Raw genomic sequence first — 23861 nt, 5'->3', positions numbered from 1 at the left:
AAAAAGAAAGATATATGTATGTGTATATATACCATTGTATGGATGTGAGAGTTGGACTGTGAAGAAAGCTGAGTGCCGAAAAATTGATGCTTTTGAACTGTGGTGTTGGAGAAGACTCTTGAGAGTCCCTTGGACTGCAAGGAGATCCAACCAGTCCATCCTAAAGGAGATCAGTCCTGGGTGTTCATTGGAAGGACTGATGGTGAAGCTGAAACTCCAATACTTTGGCTACCTCATTCGAAGAGTTGACTCGTTGGAAGAGACCCTGATGCTGGGAGGGATTGGGGGCAGGAGGAGAAGGGGACGACAGAGGATGAGATGGCTGGATGGCATCACCGACTTGATGGACATGAGTTTGGGTAAACTCTGGGAGTTGGTGACGGACAGGGAGGCCTGGCATGCTGCGATTCATGGGGTCACAAAGAGTCAGATATGACTGAGCGACTGAACTGAACTGATATACCATTGTAGCTGCAATTGTTTGTTAAAAACCGTAAATAACTTAAATGTCTGCCACAGAGGGTATTTAAAGGCATTATAACACACCTGGACTATGTAATCCTGCTCATAAACTATTACTATGTAATAGTTTGCAGTGTAATACTATGCAAATGTTTAATGAGTTATAACTTTATATAAGGATAGAGAATGATGTTCTCAATATTTTATTAAGCACCAAATCAAGTTACAAAAGGACAGACATGTGATCTTATTTTTTGTTAAAAAACAAATTCATTGGAAAGCAGTCTGGGTTCCAGTGCCAGGCACACCACTTGAGTGGTTCCCCGCTTGGTTCGATCATCTGTTTATCAAAGGGGGAGCATGGTACTGCCTCTGCCCTCACAGAGGAGAAAAGGACAAGAAGAGTGGAGAGGGAGGGGCTTCGGCAAGTTTCCCAGGAGACAACACTAAATATTCAAAACATAGTGCGCGGGGTGCGGGGTGGGGGGGTTGACGAAGGTGCTAGAAAGCAGGACTGTCCTGTGGGGGTGGGCGCTGCTGGGCAGAGCAAGGGGCACCAGCCGCTACCCACCCCTGCCGCTCCCTGCCTAGTGACCTTGAGCTCCAGCCTCCCTGGGCCCCTGTTCTTAGGGGGCAAAATGAGAGAGATTTGAACTGCTGATCCTTAAGAATTCTTCAAAGTCTGAAATTCTCTGCTGACATTCGCCAGCTGCAAGGTTGACTGAGTGCTGAATCCCAAACCTCTGGGGGGGATGCTGGGGGCCTATAACCCAAAGGAACCCTCTCCTGGGACACTCCTAAGGTCAGGGCCCCCAGTCTTGTGTGCAGGAGGCCCTCAGTAAATGTGAGTGGAACGAACGAATGACGGAATGAGTGAAGTCAATGTGCAAGGAAGTGCATAACCGAAGGGCTCGAGCGTGGTTTTAAAGGGAGGGTTTGCGAAAATGGTTCTGCAAGGTGACAGTGAGCTTGCCTCTATCACAGCCAAGTGCTGGGAAGAAAATTCAGCAGACGGGGGCTCCTGCCTCTCATTTTTCACAAAGTGGAACCTTTCTGCCCGCTGCCACTTGCCACTCCTGCTAGGTAATCAGATTGCTGTTAATTAATAAAGCTGTCAGGTGAGTCATCCTCTCTGGTCATTAGTATCCTTCCAGAAAGCCAATCCTGCCATCACCACCCCATCCGCCCCTCCGCTTGCAGCTCAATTAACTTAATGCTATGCAAATGAGAGGCTCTTCTCATCATTAGCTTCTAGCCCGCGAATGTTAATCGCATAATTGGGCCTTCAACAGGGTAATTAGACACGATTTCGTCCATTAGTCTTACAAGGCTAATTATCGTTGAGAGGAGAAGGGGGGATGATCCCAGAGCGCCGTGCAAAGAGGGGCCTCTGGTTAGAGCCAGTGCAGATGGAACCTCCACCAGTTACGGGGCGGCCAGGGCAGCTGTATTCCAGGCCGTCCCAACCCCACACCCCAATCCGCCCAGGGGCCGGGCGGGGGCGGGGGGCCCGGGGAAGACTGCAGTGAGCTTGGGAGGGTGGAAAGAATACACATGGCACCTGAAAGCCAAACACGACGGCCGCCAGCCTGGGGCCAGGAGGCCAGCTAGGTCCCAGCTCGGTCACACAGTGGGACCGCAGGCAAGGGGCTGAGTCTCTCAGCCCCAGTCCCTCCCTCTGTGAGATCTGGGGGCACCGCTAGATGGTCTCCAGGGGCCTCCTCGGTGTGACTGCTGTGAATTTGGATCTTGGGGTGAAAAGGAGAGCTGAGACCCTGGCGGGGTGGCGGGTGGGGAGGAAGCGATGGAGAACCTGGCCAGGGAGCAGGAGGGGCTGCAGGGAGAAGGCCCTGGGCTCCTTGAGCATGGCCTTGGCAGTAACCAGGGCAGATGTGAAGATGACTCTGAGATGCCTCCTAGGAGTCTGTCCTAGCTCGCTCAGGCTGCCGCAGTGAAGAGCCCAGGAGGGGCCTTCCCTGGTGGTCCAGTGGCTGAAGCTCCTGAGCTCCCAACACAGTGGGCAAGGGTTTGATCCCTGGTCAGGGAAATAGATCCCACATGCCACAACTAAAGAGCCTGCATGCTACAACTAAGACCTGGAGCAGCCAAATAAATAAGTATTTTTTAAGAGTGCCCTGGGGACTGCTACAGGCTGAATGTCCCCTCCCAAATTCCTGCGTTAGAGCCTTGACCTCAGAATGCAACTATATTTGGAAACAAGGCCTTTAAAGAAGTGATGAGGCTAAATAAAGCTGTTGAGGGTAAGCCCTAATCCATCTGAAGGGAGTCCTAAAGAGGAGGAAATCTGGACACACAAGGACACACACGTACACAGAAAAGAGACCACGGGAAGAGGCGGCACAAGGGCGGCACCTGCAAGCCAAGGAGAGAGGCCCTGGCAGCAGCCAGCACTGTGACCTTGGACCTCCAGCCTCAGAGCCACAGGGAAATGAATTTCCACTGTTTAAGCCACGAGGTCAGTGGTATCTGCTTCAGCAGCCCTGGGAACCCATGCAGATGCCTGAGAGGCATCTCCTCTTGCTGTGTCCCAAACGGAACCAGGGGGCCCCCTCCCCCAGACCGGCCCCTCCCGCATCCCTGGCTGGGAGATGGCCCCCAAAACGCGGAGGCGTCCTTGACGGCTCTCTTTCTCATGCCTGACATCCAGTTTGATGGCGTATCGAACTGTCTGTTTTATCTTCAGAATGCAGTGTCAGAGGGCTTCCCCGGTGGTCCAAGTGGTTAAGAAATTCACTTTGCAATGCAAGGGACACTGGTTCAATCCCTGGTCTGGGAAGATTCCACATGCCAGGGGGCAATGAAGCCTGAGGACCATGACTACTGGGCCCCTGGACCATAGAGTCTGTGCTCGGCAACAAGGGAAGCCGTCGAAGCGGGAAGCCTGTGCGCCGCAATGAAGAGTCGACCCCGCTCGCTGCAGTTAGAGAAAGCCCTCATACAACAACTGAGGCCCAGTGCAACTGAAAAAAAAAAAAAAATAAATAATGCAGTCAGAGCCCAAGTACCTCTCGCCACCTGCAGGGCCACCAGGGTCTCTCACCTGAATGACGCCAACTGCACCCACCTGGCCTCCCTTCTGCCCTGGTCCTCTTGCCTATAGTCCATTCTCCACCCAGGAGCCTGATTAGTGCTTTTTAAACGTATGTTAGGTCCCATCACTCGACAGCTCAACGCCCCCTTCCAGTGGCTCCCACCTGATCCAGGAAAAGCCTAGTCCTCCAGGAGCCCATCTCCCTCCGACTCACCATCTCCTAGTCTGTTGCTGCTCCACTGGCAACAACAGCCTCCATGATGCCCCTGAACTTGCCAACCACATCCTGCCCCAGGGCCTTTGCACCTGCTGTTCCCCCAGCCTGTACTGCTCTTCCCCAGATCCTCCCAGGATTTGCTGAAGCCTCTGCTCCAGTGCAGTCTGATCAGAAAGGCCAGCCCCGACCACCTTCCGAGCAACGTGCCACACACGGCACGTCTGTGGGATGTACACAGCCTTCCTCGCCCCACGTGACAGCAAGTGTTTTAGGTTTTGTTTCCTCTTGTGTCCCCAGAGGTCGTGCAGTACCTGCCTGTAATAGATGCTCTGTAAACATTTGGTGCTTGTGTGAACAAAGTCAGCCCCAGCTTGCACAGGAGGAAACTGGAGCTCAGAGAGAGTAAAGACCGTCTCAGTCTCACACAGCCTGTACGGGGCCAAGCCAGGATTCCAGAGCCTCTTGCTTAATCACTGTCCTGTCACCAGGACAATGTGTAAAGTGCCATGAAGGTGCAGAGCAAGAAGAAGCATCAGGGACGGCTTCCTGGAGGAAGGGGAGTTTGAGCTAAGCCTTGCAGAAATGATAAGATTTGGACAAAACCCCAAGGTGCTCTGAAAGAAGACACATCCAGAGCAAACACTGGGTGTTTAGGAAGCAGGAAGCAGGCAGATGGCTCAGGTGTAGAGGGCAAGAAGAGGGGGTGGGCGGAAAGAGGGAAGACCCCCTCTCTGGGTCCCCACCCCACCTCCTCTTCAGTGGCGGGAGTTCCAAGCCTGGCGGGTCTTCCCAGTGCACGCAGTCCTCCCCCAGGATCTAGAACCTACACTTCATGAGATGGAGGCCTGGAGAGAAAGGAAGAACTCTGCCCAAGAGCCACACGGGGGTTCCAACCCACAAGCCCCCCAGGGGGGTGGCGGGGCCTGGAATCGTCAGACACTCCAATGCCAGCAAGGAGGCCATGCTTTATAATCTCAGAAAAAGTAGAGCTGAACTTCCATTTGTGGGAAACTTTCTTAAAAGTTTTATTATTATTATGAAATAATCTCTGTGATATTTAGGGAGGAGAGCTGCACGCTTTTAGACCTCTGCCACGTTGAGTCTGGCAGAGGCCCAAGTTTTTAAAGCACACGTGGGGTTCACCAGTTCAGCCCTTGATGTATGCCTCTAAGGAAGACGGAAAATTGAAGCACACGGCAACATCTCCCAAAGTCTCCTATGGGTAAAGAAAGCAAATATGATTTCTCCAAGTCATCTCAGCATCTGCCCTCCTGCTTTCTCTGGGAAATGAATTTAAGTTAACGGTCGAGCGTCGCGCCTGCCAAAAATGGGGGCGTCTTCATCAGAGCTGGACTCAAAATGCCAACTACCCCAGGCTCTGTGCTGCTAAAGGTCACCCGTCACTCTCCACCGAGACTGGAAGATTGCTTCGGATCTCTGACAGCAGCGGAGGTGGGTTTATCTCCCCCGATGTCTTGGCCCCCACCAGCTTAGGTCCAACGGTTAAAACCTGCCAGATAAAGCCCGCTGGGCCCCTAATAAGAGCTTAGAATCCACAGGGGAAAGAGAAATTGAGACGTGCTTTGCCAGTGAAGACTAGCCAGGCTTGCTGGGGGGGAGGGGAGAGCTGGGCAGGAGGGGAGATTTTCTGACTGTGAAGGTTATCAGACATTAAGATAGCAAACTGAGAAAAGTTGTCACTTTCTCCCCAAATGACACATTTACATGGAATGCCGTGCTCAAAGTAGAGGGTGGCAAACTGTCTTAGACCTCTTGGAGACAGCAGGGGAGTGGGGCAGACAGGACCGGGGGCTCCCAGAAAGTCCTCAGAAAACATTTTAAATGGTCAATAAACACACTGTTTCTACAGCAAAGGCTTCCCTGGTGATTCAGTGGTAGAGTCCACCTGCCGATGCAGGAGACGCAGGTTCGATCCCGGGTCTGGGAAGATCCCACATGCTGAGGAGCAAGGAGACCTGTGCCCCACACCTGTCGAGCCTGGCTGTACCGCGGGAGCCGCTGCTACCGAGCCCATGGGCCTTCGAGCCCGAGCTGCGCGAGAGAAGCCGTGGCGATGAGAAGCACCCGCAACTAGAGAAAAGCCCACATGGCAACGAAGACCCAGCACAGCCACAAATACAATCAACAGATGACCTTAAAAATACACCACAGTGTAACACGGAAGCTCACATTGCCGTGTGTAAAACAGCCAACGGGAATCTGCTGTCTGGCCCATGAAACTCAAACAGGGGCTCTGCATCAGCCTAGAGAGGTGGGACGGGGAGGAGACGGGAGGGAGGGTCAAACGGCAGGGGACAGAGGTATACCCTCAAGGCGCAGCTGGTAAAGAATCCGCCCACAGTGTGGGAGACCCAGGTTGGATCCCTGGGCTGGGAAGATCCCGTGGGGAAGGGAAAGGCTACCCACTGCAACGTTCTGGCCTGCAGAATTCCATGCAGGAATTAGTCCATGGGGTCACAAAGAGTCGGACACGACTGAGCGACTTTTCATTTCGTATGGCTGATTCATATTGAGGTTTGACAGAAAGCAACAAAATTCTGTAAAGCAATTATCCTTAATAAAAAAAAATAAGTTTAAAAAAATACATTAATTTTTTTTTAATCTACAGGATATTGTTTACCAGTATTTAGTTGCTACCTATACTGTCAAACCTAAATATGAAGGAAATTCAAAAAAAGAGGGGATCTATGTACACGTCTGGCTGACTCACTTTGCTGGATGGGAGAGCCTAACACAACACTGAAAAGCAATTATACTCCAATAAAAGTCAATTTTTTAAAAGAGAAAGAAAACCATGGAAACCTCTTGTTATGCATGTGCGCCATCCCTTCATAAAGACTAAACCCCCAGGCCCTCCATCACCAGCACAGGCTGCATCTCGTGGCTCCTGTCTGGCTGGCTGTCCCCCAGCACACCACGCAAAGCGCCTTCCATCCACGCTGCCCACTGGGGACAGCAGAGATAAGCCTGTGGTGGCCTGGGCTTGCTCTCGCTCCTTCTGGAATTCGCCGTGTTTGTATGCCCTGAAAGACCCTGGAGGCTGCTGGCAAAGAGTTCAAAGGTGATGCACCTTTCTGATGTCGCTGCTTCAGAAGCAATCGCTCTTGTGCGCCCCAAGACAGACGGTGGATCTTTGTCACATGCTGCCGTAAACTAAGTTTTAACCCTTGGAAGAGAAAGTGGTGCCAACCTTCCACATTTGCTCAGAACCATCCCCACCAGACTTTTTCTTACACAAACACTGGAAATAAGTGGTGAAATGTCAACAGTCCCTAGGCGGGAAAATAATGGGAGAATTTCCCTTTATCTTCTTGTGGTTCTTAGTGATGGAAGGATTAAAATGCTCCAGCTCCAGCAACCGTTGACTTCCCTGGTAGCTCAGATGGTAAAGCGTCCGCCTGCAATGTGGGAGACCTGGCTTCGATCCCTGGGTCAGGAAGACCCCCTGGAGAAGGAAATGGCAACCCACTCCAGTACTCTTGCCTGGAAAATCCCAAGGACAGAGGAGTGAGGTGGGCTACAGCCCATGGGGTCACAAAGAGTCGGACATAACTGAGCGACTTCACTTTCACTTTCCAGGGACCGTGGCTGGGGCTAGGGGCCCCGTTACCACCACTGACCGCAATTTTGAGCTTGAGGCCCAGGGTACCCCTTCCTTCCTAGCTCCAGGCCTGGTGCTCTGAGAGGCCGCTGCTTCTCAGAGCCACATCCTGCCTCCCCTCTGACCTCCCAAGCGGCTGCCAAATTCCCATCACCAGCTAGTATTTCTTCTTGCTGTAGCGAAGCGCATCGGAGCCAGGAAGGCTGGGATGAGCTGTTCCTGTGCGCCAAGTGGCTGTGACAAGGGCAGTGGAAACCAAGCTGGCGGCCCAGGAAGGTGGCCTACGTCTCCGGGGAGTGGATAGGAGAGCGTGGACAAGGCAGTTTACTTGAACGGTTCGCCCAAGCACACGACGGCAGAGCTTTCAGAAGTGCTGGAGGGATGAAAGGGTGGCTGGGACGGATGGCCCTCGGGTTGGGTTTTCACCTCTTTAATGCTGTCTCCAAATGTATGCCTCAACCGTGAAAGGGGAAGAACACAGAACGAGGACAGGCGGGTGTGATACAGCCTTCCACAACTGCTGTCTCACTCGGTTTTGAAGTCAGGGCTTATAACCCTGAGTTCTCCTTCCTGGGCTGTTTGCCAAGCCCCACTCTGATCACTCCACTTCCGGGACTCCCACACTCCATCCGGGGACAGCCCCCAGGCCCCAGAGCCTCCGAAATTATTTAAATGAGCCAATCCACCAAGAGAACTGCAAACCCGAGCTAACTGCCCTCCTGCCAGGCAGAAGCTGCATTGCACAGCTCAGCTGTGGTCACCCTGTCCCCAGCGTGCAGCCCCCAACACGGCCCTGCAAGGCACCCACCTCTCCTTTGGAACCGCAAGTCACAGAGCTCTGCCTCCCATCTCGCTGAGTGTCATTGTGTTGTGTCCTACCATCAAAAGACTCTTTAGGAAAATTCTTAGCGGTCCAATGGTTAGGATTTGGCACTTTCACTGCCAGAGCCTGAGTTCGATTCCTAGTCAGGGAACTGAGATCCCACAAGCTGTGTAGTGCCACAAAAAAAAAAAAAAAAAAAAAACCCTTTAAATCTTACAGAACAACACGCCCCCGCTCCCGATCCGCAAGGCTGTTATAGCATTCAGATCTCCCCACCTGTCTGGTTCTGTGGCTTCTCCAGCAACAAGTGTGGTTTGGCCCCTGTGTGTCCGTGTGGTCGTCTTCTGCCCCACAAATCAACAGGTAACAAGGACAGTATCTTCCCCCATCCAGAGGGGACTGTGTGCACGGAGCAGCTGAGAGGCCAGCCCGGGGCCACAGCTCCCTGGTGAGGAACTGGTCTGAGCTCGCTTGTCAAAGGCTCTGATCTCCGTGCACAAGCCTGGAGCTCCCAGCATCCTAGGAGTAAGAGGGGCTCCCACACCAGGAGCCCCTCGACCGAGCGCCAGGCTCTGGGCAGAGGGCTTTCGCATCACTGCCTCCCACCCCCACCTCACGTCCTCCATGCCCGGGCTCCTGGTCCTCATTGAGGAAACTGGGACGCAGAGAGGTGAATACTCTGCCGCAGGAAACTCAGCTTTTGACTTTTGATCTGTTGACAACACCATCTTGGATGGACAGAGCATCTTCTAACTCTCACGTCCCACCCGTGTTTGCTTTCCCAGCAAACACGTACATGAGTCTTGCAAAAGGCAAGGTCAGAAGGGCTGGGTTATCATCTCATTTGACAGATACCGAGGCCTAGAAAGGTTACCTAGCGTCTGCAGAAGGCTTACCAGTGGGCTGTGCAGCAAGGCCGTCAGAAACACATCCAACTATTGGGATACTTTGGGGGCAGGGAAGGATGAATGCAAAAGAGACAGTGGATGAATGTTCTAAGAAAAGAGAAGACCCGGAAGAGACAAGGCCTGGAGCTGACCCCACTCCCATCCCTGTGACTCGCACGCTCTTTCACCCTGGACCCCAGACAGGTTGTTGAGACAACACCTACTTCCTCCTAAGCTGTTCACTCTGATTCTGAAGCCCTCTAACCTGAGTGGACATCTGCATAGAGGGTCCCATGGACACCACTGCTTGAGTGATGGGGTCAGAGTGGCTGGAACACATCAGAAATGGCAAAGCCATTCTCCGAGGGTCTCGTGGTGTGGTCCTGCAAACACGGTGTCGCAGGCCAGGCTACAGGGTCACAGTCGCGCCGGCTGTGGACGTGCGAATGGCGACTCTGCTGTCAGGAGGGGCCTTTCAGCTCACCGAAATTTAAGAGAGAACGTTCTGCCAAAAACAAAAGGCACCAGCGGAGCGCTCGATGGATGATATGTATTCCAGCCCATGTCTGGCAAACTCTCAGATGGCAGCCGCGAGGCAGGGTCAGGCGGGTTCTATTAGCTCAATTAATGAGGAGTAAGATAAGGCTAACATCCGGCTCGTCGGGCGGCTCGGCGCAGAGCTGGAGTAATGGAGTTATTAACCTCAGTCAGCCACTGAATTGTGCGGCTGATTCCAACTCCATTTCCTAGTTCAGGCCTCTATTAATGGGCTGTTTATTATCCTTAATCCACATAAGGATCAGTGGCAGAAATATGAGAGCTTCCTGGAAGGACCAAGTGATAATAAGAGGAGGAGAGAGAGGCGAGAAATCCTCTCCATCTCATATTTTAATTTTTCTCTGGGCCAACTGCTGTTCTCTTAAGGGACGAGAGCGTCCTCCTCACTCTGGAACACGTCGGAAACGGCATAGCCATTCTCCGAGGGTCTTGTTGTGTGGTTCTGCAAAACACAGGGCCGCAGGCCACTAAAAAATAATCAGCTTTTTAAATCAGACAGAGAGCTCTGGCATATTAACGATATACCAGTTCAGTTTTTAGTTTCATAATGTACCACATTATACCATTATCTAACATAGTGGAACCCGAGCGATCAGACCAGCATTCGGCAGAGGGATTTGTCAACATGGTTAAACGCCCTGATGACAATTTCCCAGCTTGCCTGGCTCCACAGGACCCTTCTGGACAAAAAGGTGGCTTTGTTTTTGTCTCTTTCGGGGTCCCTCTCTCGTCTCACGTGCTGGGTGAAGAAGGAGCTACTTTCCTCAATTCCAACCAACAGGAGTCTTCAAATACTTCCCATAGGTAAGAAAAGCAAGCAGGTTGAGACTTTAGAGTAAAAATATTAATATTTTGAATAGAAACGAGTTATCTGTGCCAACCTACAATGAATACAGCAATTACTCTCTGAGGATCATCCCTCAACGTATAACGGTATTTGCCATTGTAGCCTCTTTCTATGAAACTGGAATTCAAAATCATATGGGTGGGACTTCCCTGGTGGTCCCGGGGTTCGATAGAACCAGGGACCCGGGTTCGATACCTAGTAAGGGAACTAAAGATCCCACATACCGAAACTAAAAGATCCCGCATGCTGCAACAGCAATCATGCACGCCACAGCTAAGACTCGACACTGCCAAATAAATAAAGCAATATTCAAAAACAAAACTAAATTGCATGAGTAACTGACATGATAAACGTTTTTCATGATTTTTAACATGTAGCCACATCAGCGGCACGCATGTTTGGGGCATGTGAGTGTGTAATTTATCATATGAGAACAAGAGAGAAAACTAGATCCCACACTTTGAATCGGGGCTTCCCAGGTGGCTCAGCAGTAGAGAAACCGCCTGCTGGTGTAAGAGATGCAGGTTCCATCCCGGGGTCGGGAAGATCCTCTAGAGGAGGGAACTGCAACCCACTCCAGGGTTCTTGCCTGGACAGGCTTATGAACAGAGGAGCCTGGCGGGCTACAGTCTATGGGGCTGCAAAGAGTCGGACACAACTGAGCGACTGAGCACACACACCTGCACACTTCGAATGAGAGTCTGTCCTCCCAAGAGGAGCTGTGGGCAGGGTGTTCAGAGCCCACTGTGTCCACGGCACTTGCCAGGTATAAGGTACACATACACACACACACAGCATTGGGCCTGTCCTGTTCAAAGAGGAGAGGTTATTGCTCCATTTGACAGATGGGACAACTGAGGTTAAATGTAGTTTTTTCGAGCAAGCTAGCCAGTGAACAGGGATAGACACTCATCACCTTGCAGAACAGGAACAGTGCAGCCATTTAGAGCAAAGAGCTGGGGTCAAGGGAGGGGGGGTCTCCTCCAGGCGGCCTGGGGCAAAGGCCCCAGCTTCTCTGAGCCCACATGCCTTTTCCTGAACCAAGCTACTTTAAGGGGCTATCGAATGGACTGAAGGAGATGCAAGGCAGGCACACATCTTGCACTCAGCAGACCCCAGGCATCACTAGCATCACTCCTGTTGTCAGGGCGACGAAGAGGGTAGAAGATGAGGAGGCAGGACCGGGAAGGGAAGAAGTGTTCTCAGGGACTCGCCCTAGGAACACGGCAGGGCCGTGGCAGAGGCAGGAAGTGGATGCAGATGGGGGGCGGGGGGGCGGAGAGAGAAAGCCGTTCTCGGCAGCCAGCCGGGCAGCGGCCTGAGCAGAACATTCTGGGCTGCCTTCCACCACCGGGTGGAGGCTTGTTTCAAGGCCGCAGGAAATCTGAAAGCTTCCAGCCCCACTTGTCTGAGAAGTGCGCCGGGTGGGTGGGTGGGGGGTGGTCCCAGCCCCTCCGGGTCGGGGGGATTTGTGTCCACAGGTCTGGGTCCCCTGGGCAGTTCTGCTCTCCGGTTCCCCGGGGGGGAAGGGTTGTGTTTTTAGCAAAAGCCAACAAGATGCCCAGCACCGACTGGGAGCCACATGCAATGCGAAGAGACTTGTCACTGCCTCCCCAGGGACAATCAAAGCCCTCTGGGCGCCTCTAGATGTGGGACACACAACTGTCTCGTTTAGGAAATAATAATAAATAAGAAATTAAAACCCACCACGCTTGCGAAAGAGCCTACAGAGCAGTTGCCAGTTTGCACAAAACAACCCAGGACAGAAGAAGCGCATCAAAAATGCTGTCCTTGGGTGATTTCTCCCTCGCCCCCAGAGCTAGTCCAGCGGGACACAGAAAGAGCGAACTATTACAGCAAACAGCACTGGTAAAATCGTGAATTCAATGGGCAACGACTCGGCGAGGGTTCCCCCCCTTTCACCCTCTTTCTGGGAATTTCTGAGAGCTGCAGCAACAGCTCTGACCCAGACCTTGCCGGCTGGCCCTGCAGCTGTGCAGCCTGGGAGGACCAGGAGGTTCAGGGCATGGCCCACCCCATCCTCTCCTCACAGCATCAGAGGGAGGGAGGATGCAAAAAAAAAAAAAAAAAAAAGAATCCGTCTGTCTGATACACTGCAAACTTTCCAACATCAATCAGAAGCCTGTACTCCCTTCCATAGTAGACATTAATTTTGAAAAGAAACACAGGGCTACAAACTTGCAGCATGAAGTGAATTATTTTATAGTCACAGGCAAGGGCAGATTTCCAGAAGTAGTCTTGGACACTTCTTTGTTTCTTTCTTTTTCTCTTCCTTTTTCTTTTTTTTTTTTACTATTATTATTGCATTTTAACAAACTTTATAGCCCATTTTATTTGTTCTCAAATAACTTTTTCTCCTTCTTTTCAACACATCAATGACTTGGTTTGTTTCCCTCACGGTGAGATGTTGGAACTGAGAGATTGATACTGCTCAGCGAGATATGATTTAGTATTATGTGCTGTGGGTTTATGAAGCAGGAGTCAAACAAAACATTGCATTTGAACACTATCCATTTATTAGCTCTATGGAGAGATTTATATTTGACAAGGAGACAATAACTTTGCTTCCTGATACGCCGAAGGGGTCTATGTCTGTGTCCAATGCACAGAGTAGCTTGCCCTTCCCCAATAACTCTATTTACTACTATGAATACATTTTAATAATAAAATTGATATATATGTAAATTTATTTTAATCTAATTTCATTGAATCCTCCTAAAAAAAAAAAAAAAAGAGCTTTTGTAGATTGTTTTCATATCTGAGTTATAGATTTCTGTGTCGTATTCCCAGATTGATTTCCAGGCTGTAATTCTGTCAAGATTTCCTCCCGGTGTCAAAAACAGCAACACCACCGCTAGGGTGCTTTATAATTGGCATCACAGCGGAGCCAGAATTACAGCCTCGATATTCATCCCAGGGCTGGCTGGGTTCATCTTAGAATATTTCTCACTTCCTTAGCCTCTTCCTGGGCTTGGAGGTTTATGGCGAAAATCACTTTCTAAATTAATCACAAAAATGCTGCATTGAAAGCGAAGGCGGAGGTGGTGGATTAGACAGGGATAAGGAAGGTGGGGGGGGGGGGTGGAAATACACCCTCAATGAAGGGAGAGGAGTACAGAAGGATGATTAAACAGAGGCAGACAATTAAATCTAGGCTGTAAACAAACACCTTTTTCTTTTCCCCCTCTGCTTGTCCTCTGCCTTAGGGTCAAATAAATTAAACTGGCATTATTTACAACATAAAGAGAAACTCATTTTTATTTTGTGGTGAATGGAGAAGTACTTCTTTGCAAGCTTGCCCTAAATCAAAGAGGCTCTTGAATCACCCTCCCTGTGTGCTTTTAATAAACACCAGGCCTGTCCCCTGTGGGTCGTGCAGCCCTGGCCTGGCACAAGGGCTGGCAGATAAAACACTTGTTTTTTCCCCTCGGGGTTCAGAAAAATGAGCACTAGGCTCTCTCCCTACGTCTTGTCAATGACCCGCCCCCAGCCTTCTTCTAAGTGACTGTCTGCATTTTTCCTGATGCCTTTCATCTTCAGGTCGATGGTGAGCCTACTCAGAAACTAACTACCGACACTGAAGTCTGCTCCATCATCAGAAAACAGAGGGTGGAAACTTGGCCTTGTAGCCCGGTGGTCCCTGGAGACTACCGGGGAGAAGACAGGATGCTCAGGCTGCTGGCTGGGTCCCGGCTGCTCGAGAACTAACCAGACCTTTCAACCTTCCAGGAGGGAGCGCTCCAGACCCAGCACTGAGGATGTGATTAAGACAGGACTGAGGAGAGACTCCAACCGGGGGGGACGGAAGAATGCCCCTCACGAAGAGGTCCACCCTTAACCCCCAGGGTCCGTGAATGTGCTGCTCTGCCTGGAGCAGCGGCTCCGTGCTGAGGTTACACTAAGGACCTCGATAGGTCAGATGATCTGGGTGGACCCGCTCCAATGACAGGAGTCGGAGAACTGTCCCCAGCTCTGGTCAGAGGGAGATGGGAGCACAGAAGAAGGTCAGGTGTGGCAACGATGCTGTCTCTGAACAAACAGGAAGGGGGAGGTGATCCCAGGGTGGCAGGCAATTTCGAGAGGCTGAACAGGGGAGGAAACGGACTCTTCCCAGGGCCTCCAGAAAGGAGTGCAGCCCGTCTCACATAGTGACGTCAGCCTTACAGAATGTTAAGACATGGGTACTGTTCAAGCCACTAAGTTGGTGGTGGCGATTGTTCAGTCACTCAGTGTCCGACTCTGCGACTCCACGGGCTGCAGCACGCCCGCCTTCCGTGTCCTTCACCACCTCCCGGGGCTTGCTCATACTCAAGTCTGCTGAGTCGGTGATGCCATCCAACCATCGCGTTTGTGGTTGCTTATGCCAACAGTCATAGAAAGCTAATTTTCTGTTTTCTAGGACCAACTCATGCTCCTCTTAGACCAACAGCAGACCTACACAGAGACAAGTGATTTGCAAAATATAACCACCTTGGGACTCAGGTATAGACACAGCCAAATAAGGGTCCGAAAAGTTTAAACAGAGAAATAGAGAGAGAATGAATACCCTTTGGAAGAAAAATTACTCCAGGAAACAGCAGCACACTTTAGATAAAGCCTTATCAAGGACCTCTCTGGTGGCGCAGTGGTAGACTCTGCCTGCTAACGCGGGAGACACAGGTTTAATCCCGGGTCTGGGAAGATTCCACACGCTGAGGAGCAGTCAAGCCCGTGTGCCACAACTTCTGAGCCTGCGCCCTGGGGCCCGGCAGCTGCAAGTGCTGGGCCTGCACGTCTGGGGCCCGCGCTCCGCAACAAGAGAAGCTGCCACAGTCCGTGCACTGCGACAAAGCGCAGCCCCTGCTCGCCACAGTTAGAAAAAGCCCTCACGAGAGCAATAAAGAACCAGTGCCACCAAAAATACAAACAAACACATAAAATGTTAAAAAAAAAAAAAAGCCTTATCAATGCTCAAAATAATTTAGAGAGAACAGACTCTATGATAGGAGAAATCAAAGAAAAGAGGATGAGATAAAATTTAAAAGGAGGTATTCTAACGCATATATATGGAATCTAGAAGAATGGTACTGAAGAATTCATTTACAGGACAGCAATGGAGAAACAGCCATAGAGGACAGATTTATAGACTGGGGAGAGGGGAGGAGAGGGTATGATGTGTGGAGAGAGTAACAGGGAAACTTACATTAGCATATGGAAAATAGATAGTCAACCGGGAATTTGCTATCTGGCTCAGGAAACTCAAAGAGGGGCACCTGCATCAACCTAGAGGTGTGGGGTGGGGAGGGAGATGGAAGGGAGGTTCAAAAGGGAGGGGACAGATGTGTACCTATGGCTGATTCATGCTGAGGTTTGACAGAAAACAACAAAATTCTGTAAAGCAATTATCCTTCAATAAAAAATAAATTTTAAAAAAAGAGAACAAATTTAAAAGGAGAAGAAAGAAAACTGACAACATTAAGGGAAAAAGAATTCCCTGGTAGTCCAGTGGTCTAGACTGGGCACTTTCAGTGCCGTGGCCCAAGTTCAATCCCTGACCCGGGAACTAAGATCCCACAGGCTGTGTGGTTCAGCCAAAACAAGTTTAAAAAAAAAAAAAGTAAGGGGGGGGGGGGAACATCAGGGAAATGTATAAGAATTATAGAAGTGAAAAAAGAAGAAACAAGAAATAATACTGATTTTATTTAAATAAGCTTATTGTGAAGGATGGATTTTAAAAATAATACAGAAAGAAAAAGGAAAAGATAAAGCTACTAGAAAGAAATCCTAATTATGGAAGACAGATGATGAATGTCCAACATACATTTAATCGGTCTTGCTTCCCCCGTGGCTCTGCGGTAAAAAATCTGCCTGCAATGCAGGAGCCACAGGAGATGTGGGTTCGATCCCTGGGTTGGGAAGATCCGCTGGAGGAGGGCATGGCAACCCACCCCAGTATTCTTGCCTGGAGAATCCCATGGGCAGAGGAGTCTGGCGGCCTACAGTTCATGGGGCTGCAAAGAGTTAGACACGACTAAAGCAACTTAGCACACCAAATGAATGAACCACAAAACTATTAATATATGTACTAGAAGGAAATTCTCCTGAAATACTGGAAACAGAAAGGATTCATAATATTCCAGAGAAAAGCAATAAAGAGAACCAGAACTGACACATGGTCTGGTGAATATAAATGAATTGAGAGAGAGAGAGAACATCCAGACATAAGAAGTATATTACCTTAAATGTAAAAAAAACTCAGATGTTCCCGCAACCCCACAGGTGTCAGAGCACAGTATAGAAATGATGCAGGATGCTGAGGGGTAAGAAATGTGATGGGAGAATTCTTTACTTTGTTAGCTGTTTACAAGTAAAGTTAACAGAAAGACCATCTCAAATGTGCAAGAATTTAGGAAGTTAAGCATGTACGAACCCTTGTTGAAAGTGACTCAAAGACTTAATCCATTCAAATGAACAATGAATCAAAATGAATAAATGGAGAGGCTGAACAATGTGAATAGCTGGTATTGAAATTTGAATCCAGTTGAAGAGAGAATGAAAACTTCCCAAATACAGTAAGAACAGCTAAAAGGACAATGCAATTGTTATATTTCTAGAAATAAAAGCTTAGTGATCTTAAAAGTAATAATCTGTGTACAACAGACTGAGATCACATGTGTCTGTTCCTCCCAACCGTCCTGCAGCCCCCGCGGCCCCTTGAGGCCCCCCGTGGGCCCCCAACAAAAATGGAGGTGGGGAGGGGAATAAGGAAGTGGTATGTATGGGAGCATTTTCTCCTTCATCTTTCATATGACAGAGTCAGAATAGTCTGTTTCATTTCAGAATTGACAAATTGAGAAATACAAGTTTAATCTAGCCGTCTTGACAAGACTAGTAGAGCTAGAAACAGATTATCTTCTAAACCAACTGGGGGGAGGGGCGGAGAGGAGAGAAACCAACAAAAGCAATAATAAAACAGAAGGAAAACATAGACCATTAAAAAAAAGATGGAGAACAAAGGAAACCACGATGAAGCATAAAATAAAGTGATAAAAAGCAAAAATATAGTGGGATAAATTCAGCCATCCAAGGAAAAAGACAAGCAGGTTGAATAAAACATATTAAACCCTATTTCATTCTGTCCCACACAACAACCTAAAATAAAGGAAGCAAAGTAATTGATGGTAAGAGACATGCAAATGCAATGAAGCAAACAGGGGTTGAGCTGTGGATAAACATGGCACGTTGAACCATGCACCACACTCTATTTCCTCCAAAACCCCACAGAAAACTGACAGGAAGGGGATTCTGAAACCCTAAGCAGCAAAGACAGGGAGAATTGAGGGAGGGAAGGCAACTTAAAACATTTTGGGGGGAATTCCCTGGCAGTTCAGTGGTTAAGATTCTGCTCTTCCACTGCAGGGGACCCGGGTGGTCCTTGGTTGGGGAACTAAGATCCTGCATGCTACAAAGCACGGCTAAAATAATTAAATTTTTTAAGGTTTTTTTTTTTTTCTTTTTGAGGCTTGGAAGAGCTGGATCAGTGGCAAGAAACTGCAGAGACCTCAAAAGGGCAAACCTCAAGTCGCAGCAGGAAAAGCTGAGAACAAACCCCGTCCCTACCGGCAAATCCTAAGAGGCTCAGGCACAGGCACTGAAGTGGAGCCGCGCTGACACACACGTTAGCAGACGGGACAGGGGTCTGCATGTCCCACACACAGGACAGGAGGCTGGAAAACGGGCTGTTTTATTTCAGACGCCAGTGAGCTCGGTGAACGCTGATGTGGTGCTGCCCAGGAGAAAACAGAGTCCGCGCTGGAGGAGACGGCGACGGCCCTGTCCCAGTCACTTTCATCAGCGCGACGCTGCGCGGTGAGCACGCGGCTGACATGAGCCGTTATGGACTAAATAACACCACACCAAAACACGTACAGCAAAAGCTGCAGGAAACGCAAAATCGAACTATTAACAAGCCTGCTCCAAGGAACGGTTACTGCCGAAGTTTTAAAAACCATTCCGGCCATAGGCAAAGAACGAAAACCTATGAAATGACCACATCATTGATCCCATAAGCCTGATAAAGGACAAAACACATGGAAAAAATTCAGACCCATATTACATATGCTTATTAATATAAAAAAATCTAAATAAAAGTGTAGCCAGTACCGTACAATAGTATATTAGCTTCCCACTGCTGCCATAACTAATTACCACAAATACAGTTTCTTTAGTAAGTTCAAATCTATCATCCCACAGTTCTGGAGGTCAGAAGTCTGGTACAGGTCCAACCGTAGCACAATCAAGGTCACCAGGATGATCTACCTACTTTAAAGCCAACTGCTCAGTCACCTTAATTACACTGGCAAAGTTCCTTCTGCCACGTGACCTAATATTCACAGGAAAGAGGCTCTGCAGGTCATGGAGAGTCAAAAGTGTGTCTGCACAAGCCTATACTGAAAGAATAGCACACCATGAGATAGTCATTCTAGGGATGAAAGGCTGACTTACTATCAGAAAACCTACTAAAATACTTTATCATATTCATATGTCAAAAAGAGAAGGAAAAATCATCTGTCTGAAAAGATGCCAAAAAAAATCCTTTGAATGAAGTTCAACATCAACTTCGGACATTTTAAACTCTAAACACTTTACTTTTAAAACTTTATTTATTCTGCATTTATTGTTGCTGTACTGTGTGAGGCATGAGGGATCTTAGTTCCCCGACCAGGGATCAAGCCCATGCCCACTGCGATGGAAGTGAGGATTCTCAGTCACTGGACCACCAGGGAAGCCCCAGAACTACACCTCTTTAACTTTACAAAAACTCTGCATACCTTGAATGACAGTAGTGCCTTTGTGGTGGAATACAGGACAATCCTTCAGGTCAGGGGGCAAAAAAACACACTTGTCTATCATGAGCCAGCTCTGGAAGTACTATTCAATGCAGTTAGGCAAAAGAGTAAAATGAAAAATATAAATACTGGAAAGGAAAAGGACAAAAAAGAGAAATATTTGTGATGACATGGTCATCCACCCTGAAAAGCCCAAGAGAATCAACTGAAGACCTACCAGAAGCAGTCAGAGGTTTCCAGGAAACAAGCTGGGACATAAAAATAAGTAAGAAAAGTCGGTACCATTCTCAGAATCCTGAGAAATACGGTTAGAAAATAAAAAGGGTGCAAATATCTCCTTATCACAGTATCAACAAAGGGGCAAGGAGAGAACAGGGCCACAGACTGCAACGGACCAAGCCATAAACCTAATGCGATTCCAGTTAGTTAAAACGTCAACAGCAGTGTTCATTTGGAATAGTAAATATGTGAGGCGGACACTAAAGAAGAGTAATGAGGGACTTCCCTGGTGGTCCGGAGGTTAAGACTCCCTATGCAGGGGCCTGGGTTTGATCCCTGGTCAGAGAACTACATCCCACATGCTAAAGATTCCATGTGCTGCAACTAAGACTCGGTAGAGCCAAAGAAATAAAGAAAATAGTTTTTAAAAAAAGAGTAATGAAAGGGCCTTGTCCTTAACTGGCTATTTTGAAATATATGATAAAGCTAAAGTGTGGTTAGCATGGCATGGTTCTAAACCGTGCTAAGCCGCTTCAGGCGTGTCTGACCCTGGACTGACTCTGTGACCCCATGGACTGTAGCCCACCAGGCTCCTCTCTCCATGGTATTCTCCAGGCAAGAACACTGGAGTGGGTTGCCATGCCTTTTTGCTGCAGAAGTAGACTTGTGGGGAACAACAGAAAGTTTAGAAGTACAGCCAAGTATACTGAGAGACGGTATCTACAAGCAGACAGTGGTCAGACCATATATAAATACATATTCCCAGACCACCAGGTGGCCGACTCTCTTGGTATAAACAGCAAACTCTGACAGCCTGTTTTCTTCATGTGGGTGGTCTTTGTTTATTTCCACAACATCTACCGTTGTGGGGTGCTCTCAAGTTCAAGTTAGTGGAGGAAGGACAGAATATTCCACAATATTTGACATTGTTTTGAAAGAAATGGCTAACGGTTGGGGAAAAAGGAGGCTGGTACAGCAAAGCTACATCAAAATAAACGTCAGGGACTTCCCCAGTGGTCCAGTGGTTAGGAATCTGCCTGCCAATGCAGAGGTTCCATCCCTGGTCCCGGAAGAGTCCACCTGCCTCAGGGCAATGAGCCCAAGACGCAACTACTGAGCCCGAGTGCTCTGGAACCTGTGCCCCCCAACAAGAGAGCAGCCCCCGCTTGCTGCAACTGGAGAAAGCCTGTGTGCAGCAACAATACTGGCCAAAAATAAAGAAAATAACTTTTTAAAAATTTTAAATAAATAAATATCAGATGCATCAAAGATCCAAATGAAAAAGGGAAATTGTGAAAACAGTAAGCGGAAACCATGGATTGCTCTGCACCACAGTCCCAGCGGGCAGGCGAGACTGGCTGATACTTGTCATCACTCACAGACGGACGTGCAGGTCCAGTAAGGTGAGAGGCAGAGCCGGGATGCGAACCCCGCTCGCAGGGTAAACAGGACGGGTGGTGGGATGGGGGTGGCCAGGCACATGCCCTCTCGGGACCGTGGGCAGGCTCCAGGCAAACGGCCCGCTGTCACAGGGGCCTGGAGAGGCAGCAGAGACCCGCCCGGGAGCGCGCGGGAAGCGGGTTGCTGACCTGTTGGGCTTGTAGCCCAGGCTGTCCATCAGGTGCGCCTGGTCCAGATCTCGCGGGAAGCCGTGCAGCACCCACCCTCTCTCGACGCAGTCCTGCTGGTCCAGGCGCTGCTTCAGCACCTTCATGATGATGTTGTCGGGGACTGCGGAGAAAGGAGGACAGCTGGTCACTCTTCGGACCCAGCAGGAAGGTGAGGGCGCATCCGAGGTCGTTGCCCACCGGCTTCCTAACTTCATCTGACTGGGGTTTGAACTGGTGAAGAGGTGGGTTTAGGTGGCCGAGGATGTGGGTGCCTGTTTCTCGGGGCGCGCCTCGGTCCCACCAATGAGGGGAACGTGTCTGTGTGGGGAGGGAATGCACTGGGTGACCTTGACATTGAGTTTCCCTGACTTTGACAAGATAGATGCCCATGGGTAGCCAGGACAGCTCCCAAATCTCCAGTGATGTGCGGGCACCCTTCTCCCCACCCTGCCCCCCCAGGATCCAGCTTTTGCTGCAAAAGACTTTTCACGGAAGCCCCAGTGGAAGGTTTAGTTTTCCTCCAGTGGAGCAGTAGTCGTGTCCCCAAGGGTCTCTGCTAATTTACGATGCACATGCAAACCCACCCCCTTCTTCTCCCCTTTCCCCTGATTCTCCCCTCCTTGCTATTTAGAATCAAATCTCTCTCAAGAATCACAGCGTTAGTTATAACCGGTGACTGAAATCAAGTCTCGTGGAGAAGATGTTAAGAAGTCTCTTGTTTACATTACTGCAATTGACATTTTCCTGAAATTTATACCTTTCTTCCCAGACTCATTAAATGGCCTGTGTTGCTAATGTACTGCGTTCCAGCAATTTGCACTGCATTTCCTGCGCTTTGCACTCATTTTTCCAGAGATACTTGGTAAATATTACCATTGTTTGCTATAAATGTGGGCCTGATGATGAGCAGGTTTTCCGAGTGGCAGTGACAGAGTGGTTGGCGGCTTCTGTGGAGATGCTTGGTTGCCTTCCGACTGGCCATCCGGGGGTCAGCCCAGTGGCCTTAATACACACGACTGGAACCTTCCCAAAGGCCCCCTAGGCTGACAGCCGGGTGAGAGATCCAGAAAAAGTCACTACCAGCTGCTCTCCTCTGTGGCCGGGACACACCGAGTGACCGCCCCACTGCCCAAGAACCATAAACCTCCATCTAAACCTCCTCCAATCAGGATTTCCCTGATTTTGTTTTCACATCTTTCAGCCTTCCTTCTCCAGTCTGAAGGAAAGAGCAGGAAAGGGATTTTGCCCTGATGAGACGATCTGGCCGAGACAGGTCAGTGAGGAGTTGATACAGCTAATCCCATCCCTTCCCTGCTGAAAACTGCCGTCGCTCCCCAGTGCTCTTCGCTACGGTCAACAGGGCCCTGCAGGGTCCATGGCCTGCCTCCCCCGGGTGAATCTCCCCCCCAGCTCTCCACCTCCCCTTGAAAGTGCTGGTCCCTCCAGCCAAGCCTCCTTCCCCGACGCCTTGTCTGGGGCCAGGCCTCCAAGGAGTGTACGCTCCCAGGACGGTCCATAGGTGGGTTAGCATCTGTGTTTCTTCACCTCCGCTTGCTGCCCTGTTCTTAATGTTCCAGCTAATGCTCTGCGGAGTGCTGCCTCTCACGAGGAGAGAGGACCACGCCCACCTCGCTTGTCCATAATTAACACAGTGTCTGGCATGCAGGACGTGGTGGAAGAAATAGACCAGAGCACTCCATCTGCAAAGCTTCACTGCAACAAAGATGTTAAAAACCAACTTGACCGGACTCTGGGGAGCTCAGAATTAGAGTGGGAGCTGGGCTGGGGGCACCCATGAATCTGGGGTCTGGTCTCAGCCCTGCCCTTGGGTGCCAGCCGACCTCCGCTGGTCCCACAGGCTCTCCCAGTCCCGGTCTCCTCATCCGCCCAGAGGATGCCCGGCTCCGGCCCCAGGGGATCAACACCGCATGTCGTCCCAGGCGCTTGCGAGGCCCTCAGAGGCACTTGTGCCCTTCGGTTCCGGAGATGTAGGTCAGGAGACAATGTTCCATGAACCCTCGCGTGTTCCCACTGGGGCCAAGGTGTTCTAAGCTCGCCCCTGGGATACAGGATGGCTGACTTCAAGCAAGCCTGGGCAGGTAAAGATGGAGAGATTTAGGGAACCCCGCCCTGAGTCCTCTGTTCTTATCCCAGGGGTAGGAAACCTACTGCTTGACCCCTCACTCCCCAGGAGCTGATTGTATTCAGGGCAGGGGCGGGGAGGGCAGAGGGGCAGCTGTCACAGCTTCGGGGGTCCCCTCCCCTGGCTCCGCGCTGCACTCTCTACGCACGCAGTGCACACTGGCTCCCGCCAGTGACCCCTGTGACAAGTCGGGGTGCGGGGAACCGCCGCTAAGACCACTATGTGAATAAGGAACAGAACTTTTCTCTGATTCAGAAACCTCATGTTATCTGTCAGGAGAAATAAATACAGGTTAAACACAATGAGGGTCATGAATCTGCTATACAGCCTTCCAGTCCAGGCCTACCCCTAAATATTTACAGGAATTCTCACAGAAATTGAAACCCGTCCAGAAATAAGCCTTTCCCAGTGTTTGTCCGGTGGAGCGTAATGTAGCATTCGAGCTGTGCCCAGGCCCGGGCTCTGACACCGCCACCCACAGCAAACAAGAAGCCCAGGGCCCTGCCCTCCTGGAGTCCACATTCCAGCCGGCGGGACAGACGATGCACAGATAAATAAATAACCATTTCAGA

The 23861-nt window shown here is 49.9% G+C and overlaps 1 protein-coding gene across 4 annotated transcripts in view; it reads right to left on the bottom strand.

Annotated features, from left to right (window-relative positions):
• Window positions 1-23861, bottom strand: part of AK8 (adenylate kinase 8) — a 135547-nt gene that overhangs the window by 31258 nt on the left and 80428 nt on the right. For all 4 annotated transcript variants that reach the window (XM_061156161.1, XM_061156162.1, XM_061156163.1 and 1 more), the window contains one exon: window positions 21126-21267. In XM_061156161.1, coding sequence (XP_061012144.1) covers window positions 21126-21267 — 142 coding nt within the window. The remainder of the gene's footprint in view (window positions 1-21125; window positions 21268-23861) is intronic.

Source organism: Dama dama, chromosome 11 (genome assembly GCF_033118175.1).
Source record: "Dama dama isolate Ldn47 chromosome 11, ASM3311817v1, whole genome shotgun sequence".
In the NCBI taxonomy this organism is placed as follows: domain Eukaryota; kingdom Metazoa; phylum Chordata; class Mammalia; order Artiodactyla; family Cervidae; genus Dama; species Dama dama.
This window is presented reverse-complemented; position numbering and strand designations above follow the sequence as displayed.